At 41.8% G+C, this 18,618-nt stretch overlaps 1 protein-coding gene across 10 annotated transcripts in view; it reads left to right on the plus strand.

Moving 5' to 3' along the window:
* Positions 1–18,618, plus strand: part of EPHA6 (EPH receptor A6) — a 537,720-nt gene that overhangs the window by 421,860 nt on the left and 97,242 nt on the right. For 8 of the 10 annotated variants that reach the window (XM_077342222.1, XM_077342223.1, XM_077342219.1 and 5 more), the window contains one exon: positions 13,420–13,545. The exons of the other annotated variants lie outside the window; for them this stretch is intronic. In XM_077342222.1, coding sequence (XP_077198337.1) covers positions 13,420–13,545 — 126 coding nt within the window. The remainder of the gene's footprint in view (positions 1–13,419; positions 13,546–18,618) is intronic. 10 annotated transcript variants of the gene reach the window in all.

An 18,618-nucleotide genomic window follows, 5' to 3' on the forward strand; every position in this document is an offset into this window, starting at 1 on the left:
GCAGAGGAGGGAGAAAAAAACCCAAGACACAAATCTCTACCAACAGAAGTTAGGGATTCTGGGAGCTTCTGCTGAGAGAAATTAGGGGCTTCCCCTTTAAGGCAAGCTCGTCACCTGGGCAGACTTGGCCAATCAGGGCTTCTCTACTATGGAGCTCTTCAGCAAATTCGAAGCAGCCAGAGATCCTCATGCTTTCACAATACGATTATTCAAATATTGAGGGTTAAAACCACTCCAGGATATTGCAGGATAAAGGTAGGGTCACTCCGGATCAATCATGCTTGTTGCAGAGGGAAAATTTAAATTGGACAAAATAAAAATGGAAATCGCATTCAGTGGAGATGGCAGGGACTGAATCAACCTGGGATTGGAATAAAAGCTCCATGCAGTTTACACCCAGGACAACCAACCTGATTGCTGGTTAGGTAGTGAGGCCCTACTTCTCCTACCACCCCTTACTGTCTTTATTAATGGTTACAGATGAGGTTGCACACAAAAGTTTATACCTTAATAATCCTTAGTTCATCTGAAAGCAGCTACTGGACAAACTTCATAATATTACTTCTTGATAACACCTTCAGATGCCAAGTGTTCAATATTACCACAAAACACAATTTTGTGTTACAATACAATACACAATATGTGTATTTCCAAAACCATCTAACAATTACTCCTCCCACTGTCAACTAGACAGCATAAGATAGTAATCCATTACACCTAGTGGTCCCTTTGAAGAAACATTGCAGCAATACTTGATTCCCCTATTGTACATTTTTCATCTTCATTATAGAGTCTATTTCTTGAATATTTGCTAAGATATTTCACAATCAACCTCTTAGTCACACATCTAGTATACATTACTTTGCTGATCTATGACCATAATAAAGATATGTCTGTCTAGTTTAAATTAAATTTAGAACCAAACTGCCTGGGATCCACTAAAGCTTCTGGATGCTGGGATTACAGCTCATGAGGAATGACCTGCCAACTACCTCTGTTTGGGGCCTTATGATGCTTGTAAATGGCCATTATATAATTATATGGAGATGCAATAGAGCAGCCTTTTTTGACTTTTTTACCATTGAGTAACCCCTTAAACATTCTTCAAGCTTCAAGGAACCCCAGAAGTGGCACAAACATGCAGGATAGGGTTGGAAAACATAGCGGTGGGCATGCCCACCCAGGGTCCTCCCCCTCTAGGCCCAGCATGACTATATATGGTCATATCACCCAACCAATGTTTAACAAATTTTAATATCACCCAACAAATATTTAACAAATTTTAAAAGTATATAGAAATTAAACATCTCACATCCATTCAGGAAACGTTTCCGGGGCTCTCAAGAAACCTCAAGGTTTCACAGAACTCTGGTTGAAATAGCTTGCAATAGAGGGTTGTCATTGGGTGGGGAAAATGCACAAAACATTCTTCTTAAGCATTCTCCTCTCTGATTATGTGAACTAGTCTGCAAGGACCACCAGGTAACCAGAGGGTGTGGACATGTAAGGGCAGCCATCAGTGACAGCATGACATCACTTCCAGGATAAACCTGAAAGAGATGTAATACCTCTCTAGGAATCACAAAGTTCCCATCAATTCCTATGGGGACATTACGTCCTGGGTTTTTTTCAGAAGTGACATCATGCTGACAGCCATTTTTAAACATGATTTCTCTCCTGTCACCAAGGACTGGGAGGCTGGCAGCCCTATTCAGAGATCACTCTTAATATATAAATTTTGGAAGTCAGTAAGCAAGTAATAGTGGTTATTATTTTTAAACTTCTTAATATTTTTTCATCAGGTTTACCAAATGCATACCAGCATGCCTTATTTTAGAAGAGCAGGTTCAATTAGTTATAATTATAGATATCAGAGTTGAGGGGAACGATCTCATGAACTTAGCCTTGTCAGTCCTTGTTTCCAGTGCAGCAAAAATTTGGACAAAGTCTTTCTGCTACTAGGACTTCCCTTTTAACATCAAATCTTTAGTCCTGTACCTTCCTGCAAGACCTATAAGTCTTCAAATCATAGGAATCATAGATATTCTACAGGAAGCTTCATCCACTGGCTTAGGATAAATCCTTCCCAGATGTGGCCAATGGAGTTTGCACCACAATTCTTTTTTACATTTAGAAAATGCCAAAGCTACAGCTAGACAATGTCCAGATGGGAAACATACCTTAGAAGGCTGATTCCAAATGGGGGAAAGCAATTGTATTAATCTTAGTGGAGATTGCTTTCAATTGGTACACATGATAAACAGTTAATAGAAGTCGAAGTGGATAGTTAGATCTTGTGTTGGTAGGAAAACCCATAAGCACCATCTTTTACCGGGTTCTTTTTCCTCCAATTGATGAAATCTATTCCTTATCAGCTAACTTCGGGTATTCTCAATGTAAAGGGAAGTGGCAGGTAGTCACATTGGTCGAAAGCAAAATCCAGAAGCAAAAGTTAAAAACCAGGTCCAACCAAAATTATGCAAAACAGTATGCAACGTTTCAAGTTCTCCATTGGATGGTTAATATAATGGTGACCGTGTTCATACCAATACCTAAGGAGTGTGTTGCCTTATAGTCCATCCTTCATAATGTCTTGCTTTGTTTTTATATTATTATGGGAGATATAAACTTTTGATACTGCAGTAAACTCCACAGTTTTATACAGAGTAAATATACTACTACACAGGAGCAGCAACCAGGTGCACTTATACAATAATTGTTTTTATACCAGAAACTCATACTTGTAATTTTCTCTGAGGAATCCATTAATGAGGTCATTATCAACAATGCATACCACTGCCAAAAACTTACCTAAATGAAAGTCATGAATCTTTTTAACAGCATTACTTGATCCTTAGAACTGAATGTGCCTAACTTCCACCCACTCTTGTCATTATGGACTGGCAAGGCTGAGCAAGATTTAACTGCAGAACACTGCAATAACATTATCTAGGCTGCATCATTAGATACACCCGGGATAATACATAAACAGTTATTGAGAATAAGTTCTACCTCCTTAGAGTATTTTTTATGCATGATGCTGAAAAATTGCATTCAACTATTTAATTTTAGCTAGAGCTCCTCGCACATGATGCAAAACTTGTTTAGCAGTCAAGTGAATTGCAAGATGCATCCAAAAGGGATACAAGGAGGCTTGGGAGCAATTCATACAATAATTCTGCTTATGATCTTGTGAACTGAACTTCATTTTGTGGGTTCAGACTTGCTACTCTGTCCCAAACTTATTTAAAATAAGGCAATAGCAATCTATGTATCTCACAGGACAACAAAAATGCATGAGATGTTTCTGCTCTGGGTGGACAATTGCTTGCTCTCTCTGGAACCTTGATTTGCTTAACAAGTTGATTTTACAAGTTGGTAGCTCTAATTGGTCAAGTATACAGTCTCTGCCTCTGGACTGGAACCAAATAATGACTCACTGATGGCAGTTTTCTTACCAACAGTAAAGAAAATATCTTTATTGAAGAAAAGTTAAGGTAGGTCAACTGGCAACTAGGAAGGAGACAAAGAGGCAGGGAAAGGGAGAAGATATAGTAGGGGAGGGGGAAATAAGATGCTCTGCCAAGTTATTGTGGGTCTCCCACTTGTAAATCCAATAAATTAATATATAAAATTTGCTCAAATGCTTTCTATAATCCACCTACAACTCTGTATTAGAATTAACCCTTAAAAAAAACATATATAAAATCATGCTTAAAGAGCTACTGTGGTTTTTGAGGTTTGTTTTTTTTACATACAAATAGATTTTTTACACAAAAAGTGGCCAAGTGTTGCCTGCTGATTTTTAAAATCCTCTTGTGCAAATTCTAGAAATTTGAGATTGACAACTGATAGCATGACAAATGTATGATTGAAATGTTATATTCAAGATTATTCCCAGTGTGTACCAAATTATTACATTTGATAAATTCACTGAAATGGTTCATGCAAGTCCTACTTGTCTTTCTTGGTGTTACAGCCTCCCTGGTTTCTGTTATGCATAATTGGTTCCTAATCTTCCATTTATTTGAAAAACCAAAATGATAGCAAAATGCCTGTAGCCAGGGTTTGGCAGATCTGCTGTGACTCCTCGGGGACCTATGGAAAATAAAAGAATGGACTTTGCCTCCATTACCTGCTCCAATAACTTCATTGCTATCAGCTGTCACAATGGATAGCATCTAAGTATTTCTAATGTCAATGTAACTCCCCTGTCGTAAAAGGTAGTTCACTCTGTGCAAACTTCTGAAGTACATGCACCTTTGGATCAATGCTGTGTTACGAAATAAAAAACTGTCATTTCAACAGGAAAACCAGTGATTTGTGAGAACAGCCTATGAAACAATAGATGTGCAGAATTTGGGATGCTTTGGGCTGATCCTGCGTTGAGCAGGGGGTTGGACTAGATGGCCTGTATGGCCCCTTCCAACTCTATGATTCTATGATTCTAATTTAAGGGTTTAGTTTGAAGATGAGAACCTGCATGGCAACTGAGCTTTATGTTAATTTCAACCTCTTTTCCTATTTATGGTTTACATGGAATGCTGCATTCTGGCATTTACCATACTATCATGATCAAGTTAAACTAGGGTGTAAACTGCACGGAGCTTTTATTCCAACCCCAGATCGATTCAGTCCCTGCCCTCTACACAGAATGCGATTTCCGTTTGGATTTGGGGCGATTTAAAATTTCCTTCTGCAGCAAGAAGGATTGATCCGGAGTGACCCTACCTTTATTGTGTGATATCGTAGAGTGCTTTTAATCCTGAATATATTATAAAATCGCATTGTTTTGAATCACGGGTCCTCTACCACCTCCTCCATGGTAGAGGACCCGTGATTGGCCACAGGTGGTCATGTGATGAATGTGCCTTAAAGGAGAAGCCCCTAATTTCTCTCAACTTCTGTCGGTCCTGGATTTTTTCTCCCTTCTCTGCCTTTTTCAATCTTCTCCCCCTCCCCTCCAAGAAAAGAAAGAGGCTCCCTGCTTGGCTCCTCTCCCCCCCCTTCAAGAAAAGAATGCTTGGCTCCCCCCCCCCTTCTGAACTACCCTAACCACTTGCAGAAGACTTTCCTGTTTCAATGGGGAAGGGTGGGAAGAGGAAGATCAAGTTTAAAGCAATCTGAATTCAACAGGATTGACAATGGAATAAACAAAGTAAGTGCAGACTCTGCCCTGGTCTACACTAGGGGTTTGCATACAACTCTCTATGCAACATCATGAAGCTGAAATCATCACTGTGGTAGTTGTGAAGATCTGCCCTGCCTGATTTCCCTCATAGCTAAAATATGGTACACACACCAAAGCTTCACACCACACCATTTGGAAGGGCGGCTTTAGGACAGCCAGCTGTTGTTTGCTGTCCAGAACTTCATTTTGCTTAGAAAAGTGATGATCCTCATGTTATCATTCTGGCCTTTCCCAAGTTACAGAGAACAGATTATCTTTTTAAAATCCTGTATCCTATTAGGATAATCTGATTCTTTTCTATCCATAATATTTATTTGTTTAATCAGCTAGTCAGTCATATTTTTATTCAAATAAAGGTCACCCTAAAATGCCTTATGTCTAATAAGACTGATAAGCAAGAATGGCAGATGGCGAAATAAATCATATTAAATAGATTTCAGATGAAATCTAGAATAAAAATTATATGATCACAACTGGCAGACAGTAGACATAAACTGAATAAATACATATCAAATCATATAAGCTGCCAATGGCAATAAAATGCCCTATAGGTACTGCATTTCCTCAGATCATGGGTTGGATCCAAGTAAATGGGCAATTTCCACTGATTCCCTCTTTCCACTACAGAACCCCCTGATGTCACTCCTCAGAGCCCCTTATCCCACAGGAGTAGCATGTTGTGGAGATCAGTGGGCTCCAAGTATGAAAGGGAGAAAGGAAATTTTATTCTACCATTAGAAAAATCTAGATCTAGATCCCAGGCCTGCAGCAAAAGACAATTTTTATCTGTATTTGGTTTACCTATCAAGGCAACATAGCTATAAATGATATGTTTAAAAACGTGGCTAATTTATGTACACTTACAATATAAGCTAAATTGGTTTCAACTTTTCATTGGCTACAAATATATAAATTTAGAATATAATTATTTTCTCCCCTTAATGAAGGTTTCAAATTTAGCAGACTTCTCATTGTTATGGCATCAATAAACAAATTTATATACTGCATATTTTATGTATCAGACACTGTGAACACAATATAGACAGGTGAATATGTGAATGGTTTTTTATCTGAATTTTCTTTCTGGAATTTTTCTGCATTTCTGGTAATCACTACAAAATTATACCCCATGTAAAGGAATCTGTTTATTTCCTGATTATAATGAGAGTCAGGTGCTGAATGTCTCTAAGGAACAAACATGCATTTCCTTTTCAAAGTAGTAGAGATGGTAAGATAGTTAGCAGAATACATTATTTAACAGCAAGGCATTCCTTCATGTTTGTGACTGTTCTCTCCCATAGATGCTTAAGTATACTTTGGCTCAATGTATATCTCTGAAATTATTGCTCCTAAAGTAATTATATACAGTAATAATGTCAAGTGAATTCTACAATTTACTTGGAAAAAATATTGCATAGGGAACCTTTTTACATCTATTGATTTCTACTAAGCAACTAAAGGTTCCCTAATACAAATCAACTTGAGACACACTTTAAAATAAGTAATTTTTTTTCACTCACAATATTTTGTTCAAAATAGTTCATATTTTTTTTTAAATTTTTTTAATGAAATTATGATTTTCATGCGGTCCATATGGTTCCAAAGTAGTTCTTAAGATTCCACAAAGTGTGCTTTAAGAGATAAATTAACTAAAGTAGACACAATTCATTTTCTGCTTATATTGTTTTCAAATGCAGGGTTTTACTTACCGTATTTACTGGCGTATAAGACGACTGGGCGTATAAGACGACCCCTCAACATTTCCACTCAAAATACAGTACTATGGGCCACTATGGGCAACTATGTCTATCCCAACTGAAGTTATAAGACGGACCCCCCACTTGGAGGCATGTTTTTCAGGGGGGGAAAGTAGTCTTATACGCCAGCAAATACTGTAATTAAAAAAGACATTAATGGGCACAAACCCACTAGTGTGACAATTAAGAGATAACATAAGGACCACATTTCTGTACATGTTTTCTGCTTGTTAAGTTGTGATCATGATCTGATAAGACTCCCTAAATAGTTTCCCTAGGCATAGCAGGAAACAGAGGAAAGTGAAGGCACCCAACACATAGCATGCCTCTTTTTCTCCCAATATCCGTGAGTGATATGATGGTAAAATTGGTTGTATATATTTAGAAATATGTATATATGTGTGTGTGTCCAATAAGTATATATGTGTGTGTGTGTCCAAACATGGTAAAGACGATGTGTGTGTGTGTGTGTGTGTGTGTTTGTTCAAGGGAATGTCAAGCATCCTAGATAAGGGGGTAAAGCAGGCATGGGGAAGCATTGTCTATTACAAAAAGCTGTTTCTTTTATTATTATTATTATTATTATTATTATTATTATTATTATTATTATTATTATTTAATTTTTAGACCGCCCTTCTCCCAATAGGTCTCAGGGCAGTTTACAACATAAATAGTTAAAACACAATAAAATCCCCATAAAAACCCCAATTAAAAGTTACATATAACATATCACATAACATATAGCGGCGGTGGTCACAATTCTGATCTTAGTTCAGCCTGGTGGAGAGAATAATGTTCAGAAGAGGGTGGCATCAATACAATACATCTAACCATGATCTCGGTGTTAGAGATCTCAATATTGGAGGGGATCCTCTGATGGATTAGTGGGAGAGCTGCCCTGGCCTCAACCATATGCCTGGCGGAAGAGCTCCGTCTTACAGGCCCTGCGGAAAGCTGGTAGATCCTGCAGGGCCCTTAGCTCTTCTGGGAGCTCGTTCCACCAGGTTGGGGCCAGGACTGAAAAGGCCCTGGCCCGGGTCGAGGCCAGGCGAACATCCCGTGGGCCCGGGACAACCAGTAAATTCATACCCGCAGAGCGGAGTGCCCTGCGGGGGGCATAAGCAACCAAGCGGTCCCGCAGGTAGACGGGACCCAGGCCGCGTATAGCCTTAAAGGTCAATACCAATACATTGAATCTGATTCGGAAACAGACTGGTAACCAGTGCAGATGACGAAGCACCGGCTGAATGTGGGCCCTCAAAGGTGTTCTAGTGAGGACCCTGGCAGCCGCATTTTGGACCAGCTGTAACTTCCGAGTCAGAGACAAGGGAAGGCCCGTGTAGAGCGAGTTACAGAAGTCTAATCTGGAAGTGACCGTTGCATGGATCACTGTGGCCAGGTGTTCCGAGGACAGGTAGGGCGCTAGTAGCCGGGCTTGGACGAAGATGGAAAAATGCCGTCCGAACTACATTGGTGACCTGAGCCTCCATAGAGAGGGAGGCATCAAATGTCACTCCCAAATTCCTGGCAACTGGTGCAGGTGTTAATTGCACCCCGTTCAGGCATAGGAGGCGCGCTTCCTGGTCCTGCCCTCTTCTGCCCAGCCACAGGACCTCCGTCTTGGAGGGGTTGAGTTTCAGGCGACTCTGCCTGAGCCATCCACCTACCGCTTCCAAACAGCTGGCAAATGTATCCGGGGTGGAGTCCGGCCGGCTGTCCATTAGGAAGTAGAGCTGGGTGTCATCCGCATATTGGTGGCAACCCAGCCCATAGCCCCGGACCAGCTGGGCTAGAGGGTGCATATAGATGTTAAAAAGTGTGGGAGAGAGTATCGCCCCCTGCGGAACCCCACAAGGGAGCTCACAAGGGCTCGACATACTCTCCCCCATCGCAACCCTCTGCGTCCGGTTCTGGAGGAAGGAGACCAGCCATTGAAGTGCAGTCCCCCTTATTCCAGCTCCGGCGAGGCGGTGTACCAATAACTCGTGGTCGACCACATCAAATGCGGCCGACAGGTCTAGAAGCACGAGAATGGCAGAGCCGCCCCAATCCAGCTGGCACCGGATATCATCCATGAGGGTGACCAGCACGGTCTCCACCCCGTGGCCAGGGCAGAAGCCAGACTGGTATGGGTCGAGGGCCGAAGTTTCATCCAAGAAACCTAGGAGTTGGTCCGCTGCGGCCCGCTCTATCACCTTACCCAGAAACGCCAAATGCGAAACTGGGCGGTAACTGGCGGGGTTCCGCGGGTCCAATGATGGCTTTTTCAGTAAGGGGCGTACCACTGCTTCCTTGAGCCCCTTGGGAAACTCTCCAGATGTTAAGGAGAGGTTGACAATCTCCCTCAAGGGGCCTCCTATCCGCTGGTCGCCCGATTTGAGCAACCAGGACGGACAGGGATCCAAGGGGCAAGTGGTCGCCCTCACTGAACCCAGTAACTTGTCCACTTCGGTTACAGAGAGCCGCCTGAAGCCATCAAACACTAACCCCCTTGACGGCCACGGAGCTTCCAGTTCACTAACTGTATCAATCGTGGCAGCTAGGTCACGGTGGAGCGACAGGACTTTGTCCGCAAAATAGCTCGATAATGCCACACAGCTCAATTCCAATTCCCTTATCGTTTGTCGCCCTTCTTCCAGGGCGGTAAGTGATCTAATTACCTTAAATAATTGTGCTGGGCGAGAGCTTGCGGACGCGATTTCTGCGGCGTAGAAGTCTCGTTTCGCCGCTTTCACCGCATTCTCATATGCCTTCATAAGCGTGCGATGAGATGTCCTTGTAGCTTCGTCACGAGTCTTCCTCCACACTCGCTCAAGCCGTCTCACTTCCTTCTTCCTCTCCCGAAGCTCCTGGGAATACCATGGAGCCTGCTTGAGGCGAAGGTGGAGAGGGCGCCTAGGAGCAATCTTGTCAATGGCGGCCGTAAGGCGGGACTGCCAGTCCTCCACCAAGGCTGTCAACGAGGTGCCGGAGGGCATCGGGTCCCTCAGGGCATTCAGGAATCTCTCAGATTCCATGAGTCTCCGCGGGCGGACTAGAATACGTCCGTCACCCAAACGGAGAGGGGGTGGTATCCTCAGTCGAGCCTTCAGGGCATGGTGGTCTGACCATGGAACGATGTTATTCGCCACCAGATCTACCGCAACACCTGCACCAAAGATCAAATCGAGGGTGTGACCAGCCTGATGGGTGGGACCAGCAACAATCTGCGAGAACCCTAGTGTCTCCATGGCTGACACTAGATCCAGGTCAAGTCCTGAAGACGGCGCATCCGCATGAACGTTGAAGTCCCCCAAAACTAAAAGTTTTTAGCAGACAGACTTGCAAATATGAATAAATTTAGCGATACTTTGATTGGAAAGGTGATTGACCTAGGTGTAGGTATTGTCCCATCATTCTGTGTGCAAACTGAGCTCTGAAGCTTGGATGTTTTGCTGGATCTGCTGCCTCTTCTGAATGGCTGGCTGTTCAAATTGGGCAACCAACTGATAGGAGGCCCCTTGAGGGATATTGTCAACTTTTCCTTATCATCTGCAGAATTCCCCGAAGGGTTGAAGGACGCAGTGGTTAGCCCCTTTTATTAAAAAAGAAAAGAAAAAAACATCCCTAGATCTGCGGGACCCCACCAGCTACTGCCTGGTCTTGCATTTGACATTTCTGGGTAAGATGGTTGAGAGGGCTGCTGCATACCAGATCCTGGCATTCTTGAAGGAAACTTTGGCCCTGGACCCATACCAGTTGGGCTTTTGATCTGGACACGGGGTAGAGACTGCGTTGGTCGCTTTGATGGATGATCTCCAGTGCAGGAGGGGCAGTTTGGTGCTTCTCATGCTCTTAGATCTGATGGCTGCATTTGATGTGGTCAAACATGAATTGCTAGTGCACCACCTTGTTGAGATGGGGATTAGGGGGGCAGCCTTACAGTGGTTTATCTCCTTCTTCCAGAACCGGACACAAAGGGTAGCTGTGGGAGAAGAGTTGCAGTCTCCTTTGGGGTGCTTAACTCTCTTTTGCACTCTCCTGTGGGTGCTGCAAGGGTGATACTCTCTTTTATCATCTATATGTGCCCTCTGGTACAGCTGTATGGAGTTTTGGGTTGGGATGTTATCAGAACTGGTGACATCCAGTTCTATCTCCTGAAGGACAGATGGAAACATTTGCCTCAGAAACATTTGCCAGTTGTTTGGAAGTAGTATCTGGATGGCTCAGGCAGAATTGCCTGAAACTCAGCTCCTCCAAGACGGAGGTCCTATGGCTGGGTAGACAGGGGCAGGACCAAGATGCAAATCTTCCCATCCTGGATAGAGTGCAGCTTATGGCAGTACCTACTGCCAGGAATTTGGGGGTGATCTTTGATGCCTCCTTGTCTATGGAGGCTCAGGTCATGAGGGGAGCACAAATGGTGTTTTACCATCTGTGCTAAGTGAGGCTACTAGTGCCCTACCTGTCCCCAGAACACTTGGTCACATTGGTCACATTGTGAAACAGTCACTTGGTGCGACAAAACACTTGGTCACATTGGTCACATTGTGCAACAGTCACTTCCAGATTAAACTTCTGTAACTCACCTCTTGTGGTGCAGAGTGGTAAGGCAGCAGACACGCAGCCTGAAAGCTCTGCTCATGAGGCTGGGAGTTCAATCCCATCAGTCAGCTCAAGGTTGACTCAGCCTTACATCCTTCCGAGGTCACTAAATAGAGTACCCAGCTTGCTGGGGGGTAAACGGTAATGACTGGGGAAGGCACTGGCAAAGCAGCATATAAGAACCAACTCTTTTTATTCTAAACCATATTAACAAAATTTAATAATATGTGATGCTATCTTACATCAAAGCCAAATTGTCCCATTCCACCCTTTCCTTCGCCAAAATTGAGGATCCTCAAGGCCTGAAATTAGGGAAGGGAATAGGTTGTATCACCTGATTCTTTCTCCTTTCCAAATCCAACTGATTCTCCTTCCGATCCTTCTCTCACACATGCTGCCTGATCAGAGATACTCCATCTTCCCTGGCCTGCTTCTTGAATATGCTATCCTTCCAATCCTCTTGCATGGCTGATGCCTCCTCTCTACCCTTTCAGCTAACCATGATACTTCCTGGAGCCATATCTCAAATGCAGTTTATATCTAGGATGCTCCCAGGTAGGCATGATGATCTCCACCCAGCTTCCCAACTCAATTACTTAACTCTACAGTCTTGCTGCACCTGTTTTGGGTGCGTCTTGGTTGGGCCAGTATAGCTACCAGGTGTGTACAGCTTGCCTCGCTGGACAAATGTTTATTCTTTTCTTATAATACTAAACGTAGTCTTCAAATCTACTGCTACGTTCAGCATATCCTACCAATGTCTGAGAAGTCTGAATCTGACTCATTTTATCATGTTAATCGTTATTATTTTATAAACACCTTGCAGCTGCCTCTCCAAAAGTGCTCAAGGCAGCTTCCTGCTGATTTAAAACATATATTTTTAGAAATAAAATTAACTAAATCATAAAATAATCTAAAACCAGCCATAACCAAATTTGCTGTCTGAATGTCACTACCATAACAGTACAGTCTCTTTAATACTTTTAACTTAACTATTCTTGAAATAGGTGCTGACAAGGATTTCTTTCTGCCTGTTTAAAGATGCAAGAAGTCGTACATCCACATCTTATTTAGCTTTGTAAAACAAATACAAAGCAGTGTCAGTGTGGCGTAGTGGTTAAGAATGTTGCTCTAGGATCTGGGAAACGCTGGTTCAAATCCACACTCATGCCATGGAAGTTGGGTGACCTTGGGCAAGTCATGCTCTCAATCTAACCTATCTCACAAGATTGTTGTGAGGATAAAATAGAGGAAAGGAGAAATGTGTAAGCCACTTTGGGTCTCCAGAAATCACTGGGGAAAATTCCCTAGGCATAAACGGTTTCACTAGGCAAGCTGCCCAGAGTCTTACATAGTTTGTTGCTTTACTTCCCACTTAAAAATAAAATCACTTCATAACTTTGGAATTTATTTATTACCATTTTAATACAGAACTCTTATTATTTACAATCCACTTTCCACAGAGAATTTTAGATATTCCTTCACAGAGCCATTAAATATCCTTTTTGGCCCTGAGAAAGCTATACATCCATGAGAATCTGGTCCAAATACATTCCTTGCATCTTCAGTACTGATCTTGCCACAATACTGTGCAAAGCTTTGTAAATGTTCTCTGCAATCTGTGGGTTTAGTATCGATTGTTAGTATTCCGGTGGTAACTTGCAATATGTGTTGTCATAATTCCTGAAATAACAGTTCTGTGTTTAGCCTATAAAATCGGGGGGGGGGGGGTACTGCATAAGCTTTCTGGCTTTCTCACATGACCACAATTTATTCACCACTTTATAATTAATAATATATTGTGGCTCTCTTGCAAACCAGCAGCTTCTTTTCAGCAACGAAAATGACTACCTGTTTAATTAATGAAACATTTTTATCTTTTATAAGGAGCCTTCCCAGCCATTGGGGTGAAGTCTCTTTGCCCAAGATTCCTGAGGGAAGGATTTTTAAATAACATTCCAGCCTCACATCCTTTGTCAGGGGGAGGATCTTTGCCCCCAAGGATATTCTCTGGTAGGTATTCCATGTGACTCTTCAAAGCACTAGTTGTAAGGAAGCTGTAGTTCTTGGGCCCAGAATGAGGAAAATTATGCATTTATGTTTCCTTTTTGTTTCACAAAAATTTACTGTTCTTGCTAAGGGTAAACAAAAATGCAGAAGTTTTGCATGATCAGCAAAAGTAATAATTTGTTAGGAATCTATTAAAACCCCTGTTAGTTTAAAAGAAACCCTTTTTCAAAAAAATCTTAAGGAACAAAAAGGCATCCTGGCTAGTAAATCTTGCCATCATGTTCTGCCAGTGTTACAGCTTGTTCATATAAAGAAGCCGGTTATTCCAAAAGAAACTTCAGTGTTATCTTAAAGACTAACAAACTTTATTCCAACAGGAGTTTTCATGAGTCATCCAAAGAAGTGAGCTCTGACTCATAAATGTTCATGCCGAAATAACTTTTGTTAGTTTGTAAGGTAACATTATTGCTTTAATTTTCAATACAATTATAATAAAAAGAAACCAGGTTTCATATCCACATTGAGTGCTCATTTTTCTTCCGTAGTATAATGGATTGTTCTTATGCAGTATAAATTGACAATTAACAAATATTTGCTGGAGAAATTACTCAGAGACTAGCGTAAAGGAACAATGATTCATTCTGAAATTCAGCTGGGGCACCGAGAGCTGGACAATTACAAGACAAAAAAAATAGCCTAATGTGTTTTTTTCAAATTTGTTTATCCTCACTTTACAATATACTAATATTAATTTTTTAACCTGGAGCATCATTAATTCTTTCCCACTGGTAACATTTACCTAGTAAAATGCAGAATATAGCATCATTTGTCCTTAATAATAAATGCACATTGCCTTAACATTCAGATAAAATACTTCTTTTAGTCACTTAATTTATAGGACCATGGAATTAACTCAGTTTTAATAAACATACTAATTCAGAAAAGAGCAATCCATGCACAGACATTTCAGTCTGAACAAGAGCTAAATCTAAGTCCAGTATCATATTAGAAACCAAGAAGGTTTATAGGGTATACAAAAACTGTGACTCTCAGAACCTTATATGCTGAAACATTATATTGGTCTATAAGGTGCTACTGGATCTAAATCTAGTTTTTCTACTGCAGACCAACAGTTCTACTGCAGGTCTCTGGCACTATCTGCATATGCAATAAGTGTATATGGGTGAAGAAAGAACAAAACTTTGTGGTTCCTCCTGTACTACAGCATGCTCCCTGGAAAAGGTAGTCAACTCCAAATATGTTCCCCAAAGAGCATTGCGTTCTATAAATTCCAACTTGCTGGTAGCTCCTGTTCCTGAAGAAGTGTGATTGGCCTTAACCAGAGCTAGTTGGATGGAATGAGTTGCCAGGCAAGACCCAGGCCCGACAAGAGCTGACAAAGTTTTTAAAAACTTGAAGGATGGCACTCTTCCACCAGGCATATGGTTGAGGCCAATATAAGCAGAGTATGACATCAGGTATGCTCCTTTTTCTCAATTTTCCCCGCCATCTGAAAGCTGAACATAAAATCAATGTAAGAGACAAGAGCAGACAATAGAGTTTTAAAAATTTTTATTGTTTGTAAATGTTTTTATATTTATTCTGCACATGTTTTTACTGATGTTAGCCACCCCAAGACTGTTGTCATGGAGAATCAGCTAATAAATCTAATTCATGATTAATAATCAATCAGTACTAACAGTTCTAACAGTACTGACCACTAGTTTGGGGAGATCAACTTCCTATTCCCATCTCTTTTTGATCCTTAATAGAAGATGAATAATTGCACTGTAAACAGTACTGTTCATATGTTGAGGAGAAGGTTATTGTGCGTGGAGAGTATCGCCTATTGTGACTGAAGGTCTTTGATCTGAGGTCATTTTATTTCTTTATAGTGGTAATCACATTGACCGTTTATGCACTGGAGGTTTCATGCTGGGCTGCAGGCTGGAGTTTTAGTCATGGCAGGTTGCCTCACCTCTTCCTGCACCCACGTGGGGGAGCATTTTGCCTGGTGTGCCTCATCCGCCCCCGATTTGTGCTCCTGCACAGGAGCTGGGGCAGTGAAGTTCCCAGTGCATAAACGGTCATTGAAAGTTTTCTACAAGTGTATCTGGCAACAAACATTTGAGCATTGTTCCTTTCCTTATCTCCTTCTCCTTCTCCTTGCCTCCTATCTCCCATTGCATCCAGTGGTAATCCCGACATTTCAAATAAAACACATATGGTAACTTCATGCAGTTTGTAATTTGTTTTTATATTCTCTTATTTACAGAGCTCTATACAGAAATGGGAATGAGAATTCTACTAGCTCAATGTTGAATATTATCCTTAATCCATTATATGCAGATTTTACCAATATATACCCATCTCCTGAGGCCGATAACACAGTTCCTCACACAATGTTATTTCAAGTGATTAAACATGCAGGCTATATTCCAAAGAATCCCTTAAGAACACACCTGCATTCTTTGCATATATACACCCGTATTTTATTTATTTAGATAATTATATCTTGATCTTCAGCTGAAGAGAGGCCCAAAGTACATTCCAACATTGTTCTCCCCTCTTCCATTTTATCCTCATTTCAAAATGAGATATATTAGGATTGTGAAAATGTTAGTTTTTTGGTAGTTTTTGAGGTAGCTTTGCTTAGGTTTAGGCTGGCTTTTGAAACTGTTAAACATTTTTAACACACCTGACCCTGATCTGGTAGAACGAGCTCCCAGAAGAGCTAAGGGCCTTGATGGAACTAGTTGTCCTGCAGGGCATGTAACATGGAGCTCTTCCACCAGGCATTTGGTTAGGGCCAATGAACAAGAAGATTAAACATTTTTGGGGCTTCCTGTATATCCACCCCCAAAAAAAACCCCAAATGCTCTTAATTGAAACAGCTTGGCTATACAGCTGGTATAACTGTTTTTAATTTGCCTTTAATGTTTTTATGTATGTAACATTTTATTTATTATGTAGGTTTTGTAAACTATGCTGGATGCCACCCTGAGCTAGCACTCTGGGAGGGGTGGGGTATAAATTGAAAAATAAAATAAATGAAAAATAAATCTTTATTATGCTGTGTATTAATGTACGGCTCACCCTCTACCTATGTGTATGGAGTGGTAACATCCATTTCATTGTATCTGAAGAAATGTGCATGCACATGAAAGCTTATATCTTGTATAAAACTTTGATGATTTTAAAGGTGCCATAATCTGGATTAGGTTATGTGAGGAATGGCATAGAGAAGTCTATTCTGCTTATTTATTTTATATTTATATTTTCATACTGCAGCTCCCAGCAAGCTGGCTCGCGGCAGTTCACAAAATAGAAAATACCATAGTATCCATTAAAAACATATAATATTGATAAACACCTTAAAAACAAAATCCTCAGAAACACACAAAATGGTGGTATCCAGTATGACCTAAAAATAAATCCCTCCCTATGCTCCAGAACATCAGACTTGGTGCAGATAAAAGTAAAGGAATGGCTGGCAGATAAGAATGGCATAAGGCTCCTGGCTCAGTCTAGCACCGCGCACATGGGCCAGGGGGGTCCCAATCACGTACCCTGGGACTCCCACCCAGTATCAACCAAACTCCTAGTGGAAGAGCTCCATTTTTCAGCCCTGCAGAACTCAGAGAGTCCCGACAGGGCCCACAGCTCGTCCGGGAGTTCATTCCACCAGGTAGGGGCCAGAACCAAGAAGGCCCTGGCCCTGGCCAGGTGCATTTCCCAAGGTCCCAGGATCCTCAGCAGATTCATACCTGCAGAGCGGAGTGCCCTGTGGTGGGCATAAGGAGGTAGATGGTCTTGTAGGTAAGTAGGGCCCAAGCCGCGTAAAGGCTGAAAAGTCAAAAACAATACCTTGAACCTGATCCAGAAGTAAATTGGTAACCAATGAATTTGTTTTAACAATGGCTGAACATGAGTTCTCTAGGATGACCTGGTAAGTACCCATTGCAGCCCGTGTACTAAGTAACCCGTGCAGTTCAGCTAATTCCTATTATATCCCTTCAGTTTCTTCCAAGTTTTAAAATAAAGTTAGGAGTATGCATTTAGCATAAACCAAGCTGAAAAAATACCCCCCCACACACCCAATTCCTTAATGGTATTTCTCAGGTATTATTTAAGCCGATTATAGATCAGATATCCTGATTATCTACAGCTACAGTTGTGCCTGAATTTTAAAAAATACAGCTTTTATTTAGGAATATTCAAGTATCCCAATCAGCTGGGGTGATTTCTGACCTTTCTCCCCCAAGTGTCTTACATCATTCTTCCATCCTCTACTTTATGCTCTAACAACACTGTGAGGTGTGCAAGTGGCCCACGGCCACCCACATGGCTTCCATGTAACAAGTGGGAAATGGAATCTAGGTCTCCCAGATCTAGTCTCATGCTCTAACCAAGTTGGCTCATTCACCCAATCACCCTTTGGCTCTTCCCTCCTTTACACAGAAGGCTGCAAGGTGAGGGAAGTAACTTGTTGTTAGGTCATGTTTGGAGATGCCTATGACTAGTGGGACCTCCACAACCATCCATAACCACCAAAGCCACCAAAAAGCCTTCTCTCTTAAACATGTCCTCAGGAACCCTTTGGGAGGATCCACAGATGGGCTGGGGTGGGAGTGGGGCCAGGAGAGGTATGGAACTCCTGTCATATCAAAACCAAACAGAAACATGGTTGTAACAGGCTTTATTGAACTGCAAGCCATGGGGAGGGGAGAGAGACTTCATTATGGGGCCATGGGAAAGAGGACTGAGGATCCCCAACATGGCATGCATCTTAAGTGGGATGGCACTGCAGGTGGAACTAGGAAAGGCTGGCCAGGTGCCAGGTAAATGACAGAGCATTCCCCCTCCCCAAGATCTCCTTAATCTTTTCCCATGGCATAACAGGGGATGCTGTAAGGCCGTGACTTGTGCTATCCCTGCATGAGCTTGGTGCTGGATTTGAGTGTAAGAGGAGCTGTTGTGTCACTCAATCTCATGCAAGTGGAATGGGAGAGTAACTTTGGTTTCCTTGTCCTTGCTTATCTGTCAGTGTTTGGTTTCCCATTTGGGTTGAGCATT

This window comes from Paroedura picta, chromosome 6 (assembly GCF_049243985.1).
Source record: "Paroedura picta isolate Pp20150507F chromosome 6, Ppicta_v3.0, whole genome shotgun sequence".
Lineage (NCBI taxonomy): Eukaryota > Metazoa > Chordata > Lepidosauria > Squamata > Gekkonidae > Paroedura > Paroedura picta.